This window comes from Xenopus laevis, chromosome 2L (genome assembly GCF_017654675.1).
Source record: "Xenopus laevis strain J_2021 chromosome 2L, Xenopus_laevis_v10.1, whole genome shotgun sequence".
Lineage (NCBI taxonomy): Eukaryota > Metazoa > Chordata > Amphibia > Anura > Pipidae > Xenopus > Xenopus laevis.
This window is the reverse complement of record NC_054373.1, coordinates 161263939-161277111: the sequence shown is the minus strand read 5'-3', so window position 1 is coordinate 161277111 and position 13173 is coordinate 161263939. Positions and strand designations below refer to the sequence as shown.

The window sequence follows — 13173 nt, the reverse complement described above, 5'->3', positions numbered from 1 at the left end:
AAACTTCAATCACTCTTTACTGCTGTACTGCAAGTTGGAGTGATATCACCCCCTCCCTTCCCCCCCCAGCAGCCAAACAAAAGAACAATGGGAAGGTAACCAGATAGCAGCTCCCTAACACAAGATAACCGCTGCCTGGTAGATCTAAGAACAACACTCAATAGTAAAAACCCATGTCTCACTGAGACACATTCAGTTACATTGAGAAGGAAAAACAGCAGCCTGCCAGAAAGCATTTCTCTACTGAAGTGCAGGCACAAGTCACATGACATGGGGCAGCTGGGAAATTGACAAAATGTCTAGCCCCATGTCAGATTTCAAAATTGAATATACAAAAATCTGTTTGCTCTTTTGAGAAATGGATTTCAGTGCAGAATTCTGCTGGAGCAGCACTATTAACTGATTCATTTTGAAAAAAAAATGATATCCCATGACAGTATCCCTTTAAGTTTTAGCAATTAATTTACACGCTAAGGGGCCTATTTATCATACTGTATAAAACAATTAACACTGAAAGAACAGTGTAAAATAAGTGGCAAAATGATTAAAGTGTGTTTTTTTTTATTTTACACCACCTCAACGCCTGCATTTGACGCAGTTATATTAAACCACGTCAGATCTTGCACAATCCGTTAATGGGAAAAACTGAAATGTCAATTAAAGGGGAACTATCGCGAAAATGAAAATTGAATATAAGCTTCATCATACTAAAATAAGAAACTTTCAATACAATCAATTAAAAATTCTGTACCGTTTCTGAAATAATCAAGTTTATCTTCACTATTCCTCTCTCAGCATCTGTTTTGCCTCATTCTGTCTTCATTCAGGAGTTGGGTGTCAGATGAATGATCCAATATATCTAATAGGGGGGCTCCTATTGCCTAGATTGATGTATTAGAGCTCATTGTATTAAAATCACCAGAAATCCTGTCTCTCTACATGCAGAATTTGTGCAAAAGGCAGTTATTTTATATTTTGTTTTTACTGGAATCCGTTATTTGAGTGAGATCTAATACATCTGCTAGGAAAGGAAGCCCCCCTTATAAGATATATTGGATCATTCATCTGACACCCAACTCCTGAATGAAGACAGAATGAATTGAAACAGATGCTAAAAGAGTAATAGTGAATATAAGCTTGATTATTTCAGAAACAATGCAGAATTTTTAATTGATTGTATTCAAAAAGTTACTTCAGTATCAGGAGGCTTATATTAGATTTTCATTTTTGCAATAGTTCCCCTTTAAGTTCCAGCAGAAGTCACTCTGGAAAAAAATGCATAAAAAACCACAATGGATAAATACTGTATTTTCCCATGGCATTCTCAAGCATCTGCGGGAATTTTACACAGAGGTATGCAGTTGCTGAAAATCATTACGCAGCTTGATAAATACATTTTTTAACTAGGCCACGTCTGGTGATGTGCAGTGGATTTGGTTGCTGTTTTTTACACAGTACAATAAATAGGCCCCTTATTAACTTCCCAAGGGTAGACTTGTATTCTTCATTTAATTTTTTGCAAAAGGATCATTTGTATTTAGAGATTTTCTCTAATGGAATTTAACTGATGGAGGCTTCCTATGAATTTGTAGATGTTATTATTATTATTGCTATTATTATTATTAAGACATAATCTGTATTAACTTAGATTAAAACTTCTCAACTGCATAATGCTTTTGTGTGTGCAGGATTTAGGAGTGACATTATTATAGATTACAAAACAAGGAAAATACATTTTATGTGAATATCCATTATATTTGAGTGCCACCTTCCTTTGCGTATATAGCCCTATGTTATTGACTGAAAAGGTTTTTAGTACTGCTCCATTCTGCTTTATTGCACAAAATAGATTTTTTTTTTTTTGGTTGCAATACACCTCTTGCCTTATAAAATGTTAGCTCTATGATTATAAAACTAATATAGAGAGGTATGTTTACTGGTCTTACTTTCAGACAAAAATATAATTGTAATTTAGTTTAGTTATGAATCTTATTAATTAGTAACAATATTTCTCATAAAATTAAATTGAATTATCACAAAACTGTCAAATGAACCCTTTTGTCACAATAGTGTGTGCTCCACATATTTATACACAGATTTTGGTTGGCATTTTACATTAAGGGGGTTATTTATCAAAGGTCGCATTTTAGAGTTTTTTATACCTCGAATGAACTCACAACTCAAACGGTTTCTATTTAAGAAAAAAGTAGAATGGAAAAGCTAGTTGGGGGTTAACAATCCGAAAACTCAAATTAATTACGTTTTTGGTGAAAAAAAAATTGAATCGCTGAAATGTATCAAGTTTTCAAGCAAAATACTCAAACTTCATGGAGTCTATTAACATCTTCAAATAGTTTAAGGGACTCTACCATTGACTCCTACATGACCTTGACAGGTTTTAGATTGTGTATTTGAGCTATTTACAGTGTCTGGCTAAATTCAATTTTTTTTAACCCAAAAATTAAATTTTTGACCAAAAAAAAAAAAATAAACTCGAAAATGCAAATTTTCGTGGAAAAACACAACTCGATACTTAATAAATAACCCCCTAAATCCTGGTCTCTACTAATAAATCTAAATAGGTTTTATGAACTATTTATAAAGGTGTATAAATAAAAACTAGCACAAGTCACTGCCTTAACACCATGGTACACGGTGTAAATTTGCACATAACTTTAAAGTTGTGTATTGACTTTTGCTGTGTGTGTAACAGAATGTAAAATTCAGGAGCAAAATTCAGGAACAGGAAATTAATTTCTAGCCTGGAAAGTGGTGCAGTAATCACAGAAACAAATGCTGTTTTTTTTTACATAGCTTTTTTTCAAATGCCTCATTTTTTCACTGCTAAACAATCACATAGTATAGTTACACAGTTTACAAATAAAAGTGATTTTTAACTGGTGCAAAGAAATTATTAAATGGTTGTCATATTGTGATCCCCCCTTGTGAAAGCTGGAAAGAATCAGTTGAGGAAAGCAAATAATTCAAAAATTATAAAAAATGAAGACTGATTGAAAAGTTGCCTAAAATAGGCCATTCTATCATTTACTTTTTTTCTCAATGGTTAATTCATTTGTAATTTATAACACTTTTCCTATGTCTTTTCAGCCTATCGGTGCTTTGAATCCAAAGAGAGCAGTGTTTTATGCAGAGCGCTATGAAACCTGGGAGGATGAGCAGACCCCGCCCTATCACTACAACACCCATTACTCCACCTCCCTGTTTACATTATGTTGGCTTGTGCGAATTGTAAGTAGTAAACATTCAACTTCATGTTTTGTTTCAATTCCCACTATTCAATCCAACTTGTAATTAGAATGTGTGAACTTGTGAGATTTTCGAAATATTTAAGGCATATTTTTTGTTTGCTTTTTAAATTGCATTTATGTAGTACAGGTATCCGGAAACCCGTTATCCAGAAAGGTCTGAATTACGGGAAGACCATCTCCTATAGACTCCATTTTAATCAATGAAAAGTTTTAGACATAATTTCCTTTTTCTCTGTAATAATAAAACAGAAGCTTGTACTTGATCCCAACTAAGATATAATTATTCCTAATTGGTTTCAGCACAATCTTATTGGGTCTCATTAATTATTATTTTTTTTTGTAGACTTAGGGGCAGATTTATCAAGGGTGGAATTTCGAAGTGGAAAATACTTAGAAATTCGGCCATTGAATAGAATCCTCCAACATTCGAAGTCAGAGGATTTTATTCATCGTACGATCGTATTCCGATCGTAGTACGATCATACTTCGAATCGTACTATTCGAACGATTTTCCTTCGAATATAAAAAACTTTGAAAATTGCTCTGGAAGGTCCCCATAGGCTAACATAGCACTTCGGCAGGTTTAAGTTGGCGAAGTATTTGAGGTCGAAGTCGAAGGAATTTTATTGCCTATATATTAGCTGCAAAGATGCAAGCTATAATGCTATATTTATTCTGTAGAATGTTTTACCATACCTGAGTAAAAAGCTCTAAATGGATAGCAGCTGCAGTATTAGCTTGGTGTAACATCAGTATTCGCTTGGTGTGGCATCACTTCCTGCCTGAGTCTCTCCCTGCTCACATAGCTCTGGGCTCAGATTACAGTAGAGAAGGAAGGGAGTGGGGAAGGGGAGCAAACTGAGCATGCTCACGCCCAGGGCAAGGAAGTTTAAGCTGAAGGCAGGAAGTCTGATACAGAAGCCCATGTGTACACAATAGAAGGAAAGAAATGCAGTGTTTCTTTTGAGAGAGGACTCAGAGCAGCATTACTTTGAGGGTTTACTGGTATATTTAGGTGGACCTTTCTGATAAGGCTTACTTAGTTTTAACCTTTCCTTCTCATTTAAATGCAATTCAGCTTCCCTCCATAACATTAAAAAAATCTTTGCATCATTGTGGGTGCAGATTTCAGTTAGACTTTGTTTCCTTTGACTTTTGTTCCGTGGTTCGAGCTGACAGGGGTAGGGCTTTGGGGGAAGCTTTATGGAAAAGGAAGCAACTAAGGTATCTTAATGGGTAAGGCCAGATATTTGCCAGAGTTTATAACTCTTCTATAAAGCCAAAGACAAGCCCTGAAACAGGTGTAAATGTTCATCTTTTATATTCCCATTGGGCCATGTACAAAGGGATTTTTTTATGTTAAATCTGGCAACAGTGTAGTGTAGTAAACAAAAGCCACAGGATCAATTTGCCTGAAGGTGTTTGACATTAGGTCTTCCAGATCAGGGCCTCTCTAATGTGCCTAAAGGCTAGTGGAATAAAAAAAAAAGGATTTTGCCATCTTTGTCTTTAACCTGGCATTATGCTGCTTTTCTAAATTACCAACATACGTTTATTCCATTGGAATTTTAATTGAAATAAGTAAACTAAAGCTGCACCCCTACATTCAAAACAGAGCCTATGTGGCCAACAAACAATACATTGCAGCTTGGCTTCTTTTCTCCAAGCATTTACATTTTTGAACTAAGAGGCACAAATGGAATTGGGTTGCCCATGTTTTTGGGCGTTTTCTATATTTGGTGATTTACACTTAGGAATAATGTATAACACCAGCTTACTGTTCAGGCGCAGAAGAATATATATTATCTCTTCCTACATGTATCCTTTATGAATAATGTATATTTTCTTGCCTTAGATATTATAAACATATCCCTCAGAAATGTGTTTTTTTTTCTCTCTTTGTGCTTAACAAATGATGCAAGCCTCGCGCGCAGAAAGAAATGGAAAAACCAAATGACTCTCTTAGCCCAGTGTGAATTATTATTCATTTCAGCACTATTAGGAATTCTGATGCTATGACTAGCAGTGGCTTCAGAATGATCTGCCTGAGGCATTGTTGCCTCAAATCCTTTATAGCTTTCTCAGAAAGAGAACATGCAATACAGCTCTGACATTAATCCATTTAGATAGATGTAGGAAGAATATTCATTAAGGCAGCGGCAGCTATTGGACTTGTTCTGTGCTTCCCCTCAAGATGTAGGACTGGCTTTTGTGTGTGTTTAAAATTAAGGTGAACTGCAACAGAATGTGCCAGGGTATTTGGTGCCTTTAGCATTCAGTTTCATCGTTGTTTTTTCGGTTTAACCTGAAGAAGATAAAGATGTAGGCTATGTTATGCTCTACCTTCTTTTATTTTTTATCTATCACCCGCCAACATTTTACACTTTCAGTAGATCTTAAGCCTAATTTCCTTGTCATGAATATTCATTAAGGTTAATTTCATGAGACACCAATTAACATTTTTGAGCACTGGATGATACAACAGTATTTTTAGAAATTCCACTTGATGCAAACTTCATTCAGTTAATGCCCTGGGTGAAATCAAACTAACTATTCAGGCCTAAATTTGGGGATAGGCCTCAAAGCCCTGGGGATAGGGTAGCAAGATGGCAGCAGCAGCAGGTAGCCCACTCAATTGCCCATTGCAACTGTCCAAACGGCAGGTGCACATTTGCTGCCCCCTAGTGCTGCAAACAAGGGAGCCATATGGGTGACAGAGCAGGAGATTCAAACAACTGTCATATGTCTGGTTGCCAGTGCAACTCCCTTGGTTGAGATTAGCGGGGATAGGATACATTGGCACTGTTTAATCTCCTCCTGCCCCAGTTGCACTTGGGGTGTGGGGTGCTAGTAAGGCAGATATGAAGTCTGGCCTAGGGGTTCAGCAAGTTGAAATCAATTCCTGCAAAGGCAGAGATGATAACATAAATGTAAGCAGGCATTTTTAACTGTGCACATGCAATGAGCTTTTGAGCCACAATGGAATCTTTTAGTAGGTAATTCTAAAACTTGAAATCCTAGTAAAGAACCCCTTACTATTCTAATGGAGACTCCTCCATGATAGATTCTATTTTTTCACTTTCATAGCTCTGTTCAATGAATATATACTGTATTTGGGTTGACCTTGCCTCTAGTTTTAATTGAATTCTATACCTCCTAAGCTAAATGATCTTATAGCAAATCATATAGATTTACAAGTGAAATAAACACAAACTAGTCATCATCTAATCTAATCCATGCAGCCTGACCATGACTAGCTTGTTTATAAGTATGATATAAATGTAAAAATGTCATTAACCCAGGACCCACACCTGTGTCAAAGCACCTGCTTTCAATATATTTTGTATCCTTTGTTTACGCAAGTGTTTCCTTGGCTTTGTCAGTTACTTGCATAAACTTCTCCCAGTTGTAGTGTAATTTATCTCCCCAGACTTTGATTTTGTCACTTAATGTTTGCTGGGTAATTCAGTAAAACATGACGTGTTTCACAGCTTGGGCGAAAAACTGTGCTCATTTGTTATTTGACAAGGTGGCTATACATTGGTGCCTTGTTATTTTACATACTCTTGTAACATGATACATACGGTTTCTAAGCAAAATAAAGCCCGGCCAATAATGAGACTTTGTTTATATGGGGTATTGGTTACGAGGGCGGTGGGAAAAAGATTCTGAATTATAGTTCATTCTTTATTCACAGTGAATGCCAAAAACATCATAGACTCAAATCCACATCACTGTATACATACGCACGAACATAAAGGACCCGCACTCCAAAATGAATATATATGATTTTTTTCACTGTATCAAAATATTGGATGTACAGTGAAGTGGTACAACAAATACAGTAGTGTACATTTTGGAGTAATGTTACTCTATGTTGACCATGAACGAAGAGAAGTGTCATTTTTGGATTATTATTCGTGCAAGAGCTCATTTAGTTACACTGATTTAAGGGAAACCACGATAGCCTGTCCCTAACTTGTACAACAGTGTAGAAAAACCTCAGGGCACTCAGGTCTGCGTGAAAATTTAAATAATTTATTGAAGCGGAATGCAATGCAACATTTAGGGGTAACCCCCTTTGTCAAGCAAAGGGGGTTACCCCGAAACATTGCATTGCACTCCGCTTCAATAAATTATTTAAATTTTCACACAGACCTGAGTGCTGTGAGGTTTTTCTACACTGTTGCATTGGGAGGTTGCCGAGCCTCCACCCACGTGCACCAGGCATATCTATATCCATTGGAAAGGAGGGTGTGCGAATCCACACTACACTGTTTGGCCTAATTTGTACAAACCATTTCCCAATCCACTATAAGATGGTCGTTTGTTGCAATCTCCCGACCTACAACTAACCATTCAGATTAGATAAAGTAGTAAAAAACACCAAATGAGACAATGTTCTGGCCATTAATTGACAGACATCAATTGTACGAAAGTTATATCCAACAAATAGTAGTGGCAGGCGCCCACTGATATCGTTGCTATCGTTAGCCAATAGAAATCTTCTAACCTGTCTGATCGACTAAATATCCAATTGAAATGACAAAAATGTCTGGACAATTCACACATGGTCTGCAAATCATACCAACCTTGTCATGTCATGCAACCCCTCCCTCAACTTTTTCACAGATTCTCCGGAAAGCGGGGAACATTGCTTCCAAATGAAAACATAGTCGGATGCTTGCTCTTTAAAACAACGTAAATCTTAAAAAACATTTTTGATGGCCACAATAGTCTTATAGCTAACCTAAATAACATACATACCTAATCATCAGGGGTGATACCAGCCTTTGTTCATTTAGATATTGCCTTTGTTAACTTCCAATGGTTGTATAGTTGTCAGATATTTTTAGTATTTATCAAAGTCTGCAAGATATAGGGGAAGCAGTAGCCTTAAGATAGAGGTAAGTCTTCCAACATGACCCAGGGGTCTTCTTTTTGCTAAATGGTTACTGTTTATAAACATCAAAACTCTTAAATTATCTCCAAGTTATCGGTTATTTAACATTGTTATTATGGATGATTGCTCTGACCTATTTGATCAGCCCCAATAGAGGTATTTCTCCATCCTATTTCTGGTTGGCTGATGATGACAATTAAGGGTGGTGGCAGACGAGGCTACTGGGGGAGATTAGTCGCCCAGCGACAAATCGCCTCTACTTCGGGCGACTAATCTTCCCACTGGTGATTTATATTATAGCCTGCGGGAAGGCATTTAGGGGAGATTAGTTGCCTGAAGAAGAGGCAATTTGTCGCTGGGCAACAAATCTTCCCCAGTTGCCTCGTCTGCCACCACCTTAAGTGTTGAAGGAACTTATCGGCCAGTCAGATTTTCCTCTTTAAGCTAAAAAATCTGTTCCAAGTTAAGAGTGCTGTCATTCATTAGGTGACACTACACTTATGGTCTGTACAACCTGACTTTCCTTGGTGGCCTGCCATCTATGGGAACAAATATGTTGCTCCTTAAAGACTGCAATGTTTGTATTTGTGCACACATTCACACCAGTAATTGGTAGATATTTACATATTCACACCAGTTTTCGATAGCTACAAGGAAAGATTAAGCTGTCTCCAAATAAGCGTTATGCTGTTTCACCTATCTCTTAATTGCAAATGTGTTCAGTCTAATGCAGTAGTGCTTGATGAGTGCTGGCTGTGCATGTTTGAGTAAATATGATTTATTATTAAAAGGACTTGTAAGAAGATTATCCAGAAAACATGCTGGGATAATCTGCCACCAACTGTGGTTAAAAAACATGCAGCAGCTAAATGTAGCAGCTTTAACATAATTTACATTTATTTGTTGACTTGAGCGTTCTGGAGTTTAATTAAAATGTAACTTACCTGCAGTGGAATATTATAGTTACTTCCGACTGTAGTAGTGATGTGTATCCATGTGTGCAGCGTTGACTCTTCTGATCTGCCAATATTGATCAGGCATGTGTGTTCTAGAGCAGTATTGATTAAGCTCACCCAGACTGTTGTAGCAACTCAGGTTCACATTATTGTCAGATTCCTGACACCTGAAAAATTAAAAATAAAAAAACATTTTTATTAGTCCCAGACCATTGTAATCATGTAAGGGAAATATTATATTATTTATATAGGTTGCATATTGGGGGGAATATTGATTAACATTAATTGAATTATCAGCTATTACTATTTATCAATCAAATGCATTTGCTATCAAAAATACAAATGATTAGTTGCTTTATTTATTGCACAGAGGCAAAACTGCTGCAAGTTGCTCCATCGTCTTCAACGAATGCGTATTACATTATACTGAATGGCCTTTCAACTATTTTGTTATAGTCATTAAAGGGTTGATACTAAGAGCAGGAGTGAACCATTTCTGTGCTTATTTTGTAGGAACCTTTTACTACGTTTTTCCTCAATGCCAACGACAGCAAATTTGACCATTCAGATAGGACATTTTCCTCAGTTGCAAGATCCTGGAGAAACAGCCAAAGAGACACATCAGATGTAAAGGTAAGCAAAAAAAAAGGTGCATTTGGTAACGAAAAGCCTCTTTGCTTTTTGTGGTTATAAAGAAATAATCATAAAATGTAGTAGCTTAAGGGAGGAACTCCAATTTTCACGGAGGTGCTACGCAAAAAAATAGGCGTCAAGTCGGATGCAACGGAAATAAGGTAAGCAACAGGTACGTTGGATGGTGTTGCATCGTTCTTCCAAAGCGGCACGACTGTCGTATGCAGACGCTTCATGCTGCGTCTGCATCAGACAGTTGTGTCACGTCGGATGAACGCTGCGACTTCATCCGACATCTCTTACCTTATTTCCGTCGCATCCTACTTAACGCCTGTGTTTTTGCGCAGCACGTCGGATCGCACCAAAATAGCCCGTGGAGTTCCTCCCTAATATATAAAGAAGGAAACCCGTTTACAATCTTGCGGGCCAGGATTCCATATGTGCAATACATTATTTTGTATAGGATTTTTTCATTAATAAGCAAACATTTTTTATTTTAATTTGTGAGTTTATTCGAAGTTTAAAAAAAACCTTACAAATTCAATTTATGATGAATAAATGCAGTAATTTGCTGGAAAGACTTATGGCAGGAGACAAATGTTACATCATTATGGGAATTTGTCCCAAACAGGTCACTAGAGCTGTATGTGACTTAAGAAACCTTTCCCTAGGAAGAACATAGCCGCCATGTCTAGTTTGCAGGAATTTGCTCGCTGGAGCAAGTAATGCCATTCGAAGAAGCACTCTGTATTGTAGAAGCATCTAACTGTTGCCTACAACTTCCAGAATGTAGGTAGGTATTGGATCCGTTATCCGGAAACCTGTTAACCAGAAAGTTCTGAATTAGGAGTGGCTGTCTCCCATAGACTCAAAATAATCTAAATTTTTAAAAATGATTTCCTTTTTCTCTGTAATAATAAAACAGTACTTTGTACTTGATCCAAACTGAGATATAAGTAATCCTTATTGGAAGCAAAACCAGCCTATTGGGTTTATTTAATTTTCTAGTAGACTTAAGGTAAGAAGATCTAAATTATGGAAAGATCCCTTATCTGGAGAACCTGAGCCTGAGCATTCTGGATAACAGGTCCCATACCTGCATTACCTCTCAGTGGATACTGTCTCAAATGTTTTGTGGCCTACAGGTAATATTATGCGGAGAATCACCACTTATTCATGGTTTTATGGTACAGATCAAATTAATTGAGTAAAAACAAACTATCCCCTTAGTAATAGCCATGGCTATGTTATAACTTCCTGGCTGATGTTCAGCTTTATAAGTAGAGTAGAATAGAATTTTAAATTGCTGAATGCAACCATAAATATGTGTTATAAAATAGTAAGCCATCTATTTTGTTACCTCACTATGTTGAAATAAAATACATTTTAGTGATTTTCTATTGTTTCCTGCCAAGCTTGCTGATTTTCTGATTTAAGAATTTGACATACAGTATTTATGTTAATTTTATACCTATGCTTGTTTTATGATCCCCCTGTAATAGGTGAATGACATGCCTGAATGTTTTACAATGCAAACAACATATAGGCAATGTTGCTTCTGTGTCATTAGCGTAATGTGACCCAGCAGTTTATTGGTCCCAATGCCGAAAGCCTGAACAATCCTTAATGTAAACGTGACAAAAGCACTGATGTTGCTTGATGCTCAGCAGTAAATGTTTTGTGCTTATAGTAGAAAATTCTACTTTAATTTAGTTCAAATGTTGGTGCGACGGAGAAGCTCCCTATAAATTTTGCTTTCCTGCTGTTAACTCAATATTTGGTCTACTCCATAAAACGCAGCAGGAATTGGATTTGACCTTAAAGTGTCATATTGTTACAGCTCACCCAGCACTGAGTTTGAGTAGCCTGGGGCAATTAATAAAGCATTAATGACAAAATCCATTTAAAATGTAAGCCTTTCTCTTTAGCCGGAGCTTTTCCTTGCATGTGCCTGGGGGTACTGTGCAGCAACACACATCAGATTAAACCCACAAATACAAAGCAAATGAAGAGTTGCCTGTATTGCCTCTTTTTCAAATTGAGCAGTGTGAACAATATACAATTATAACCTCTAAACTACAGGCTGTCCATTTGTTTATTTAATTTGTCTTATCTGGCTTACCTGCATTATGGCAGAGGTTTAAGGGGCCTTTGTAGTTTTCTTATGTTGTTTGAAACGGTTACTGGCATTTTATGGAGTGCAACTAAAAGACTATAATGTCTGGCTGCAGAATTAAAATTCACTCTTGCATAAAATTTTTATTCCATTTTAATCATTTAATTTGTTGGAATATGTTACCTGGAAACCAGTAATCCAGAAAGCTCCAAATTATGGGAAGGCCATCTCCCATAGACTCCATTTTAATCAAATAATTCGATTTTTTTTAAAAAAAATGAGTTTCTTTTTCCCTGTAATAATAAAACAGTACCTTATACTTGATCCAAACTAAGATACGATTAATCCTAATTGGAGGCAAGTCTATCCTATTTAATGCTTAAATATTCATTTAGTATACTTAAGGTATGAAAATCCAAATTATAGAAATATCCCTTATCATGAAAGCCCCAGGTCTCGAGCCTTCTGGATAATAGAACCCATACCTGTATTAGTTTTAAGGCCATTAATTAATGTTTTCCTCTTACGCTAGTTTTCTTAGCTCCCTTGAAGATACTACTCTGCTTATCCCTTCCCTTAAAGAGATTGGGACACCTCAAATTAAACCTTTTTTTTACATCTATCATAACATTGTCTTTGCTTACTATTTATAATTTTGCCATAAAAGTTTTTCTGATGATTTTACGTTAACTATCTGATCCCCCATGTTTCTCTATGAGTGGGCTAAATGTTTTAGTTTTATGACTTTCTCTCAATAAACCAAACGATCAATAAGGAGGAACCAAAGCTTTATATAAAATGTATATATAAATTTTATATGTAGGACTGCTAAATGAACATCGAGGTTCAGCTAATCTCACTGTCCCTTATGATTTGCCCCCCAGGTTCCATGCACATCCTTTTTCTGCTCTTGGCTACCACAGTGATTATTATCCTTGCAAAAGTGCCCACTAGCAAAGGGCAGAGACACATGTGGAGATTCGGGGAGATCGGTTGCCCGGTGACAAATCGCCTCTTCTTCGGGCGACGAATCTCCCCGAACTGCCTTCCGGCCGGTGATTTAGATTTATCCTCACAAGGAAACCTTGAGCTACTTCACAAAACAAAGCGTTCCGAGTGCTATCCCACTGTCGGTTTTGATTCTAGACGGCGGGAAGGCAGATGGGGGAGATTAGTTGCCTGAAGAAGAGGCGATTTGTCGCCGGATGACTAATCTCTCCGAATCTCCACATGTGTCTCTGCCCTAAGGCTAGTGATGTTGACAGAGAGCAGAGTGAGCCAAGTAGTGATCCCAAG

The 13173-nt window shown here is 36.9% G+C and overlaps 1 protein-coding gene across 4 annotated transcripts in view; it reads left to right on the top strand.

The window, feature by feature from the left end:
• Positions 1 to 13173, top strand: part of LOC108707564 (neurobeachin) — a 390963-nt gene that overhangs the window by 337330 nt on the left and 40460 nt on the right. For all 4 annotated transcript variants that reach the window (XM_041582642.1, XM_041582644.1, XM_041582643.1 and 1 more), the window contains 2 exons: positions 3109 to 3249; positions 9642 to 9761. In XM_041582642.1, coding sequence (XP_041438576.1) covers positions 3109 to 3249; positions 9642 to 9761 — 261 coding nt within the window. The remainder of the gene's footprint in view (positions 1 to 3108; positions 3250 to 9641; positions 9762 to 13173) is intronic.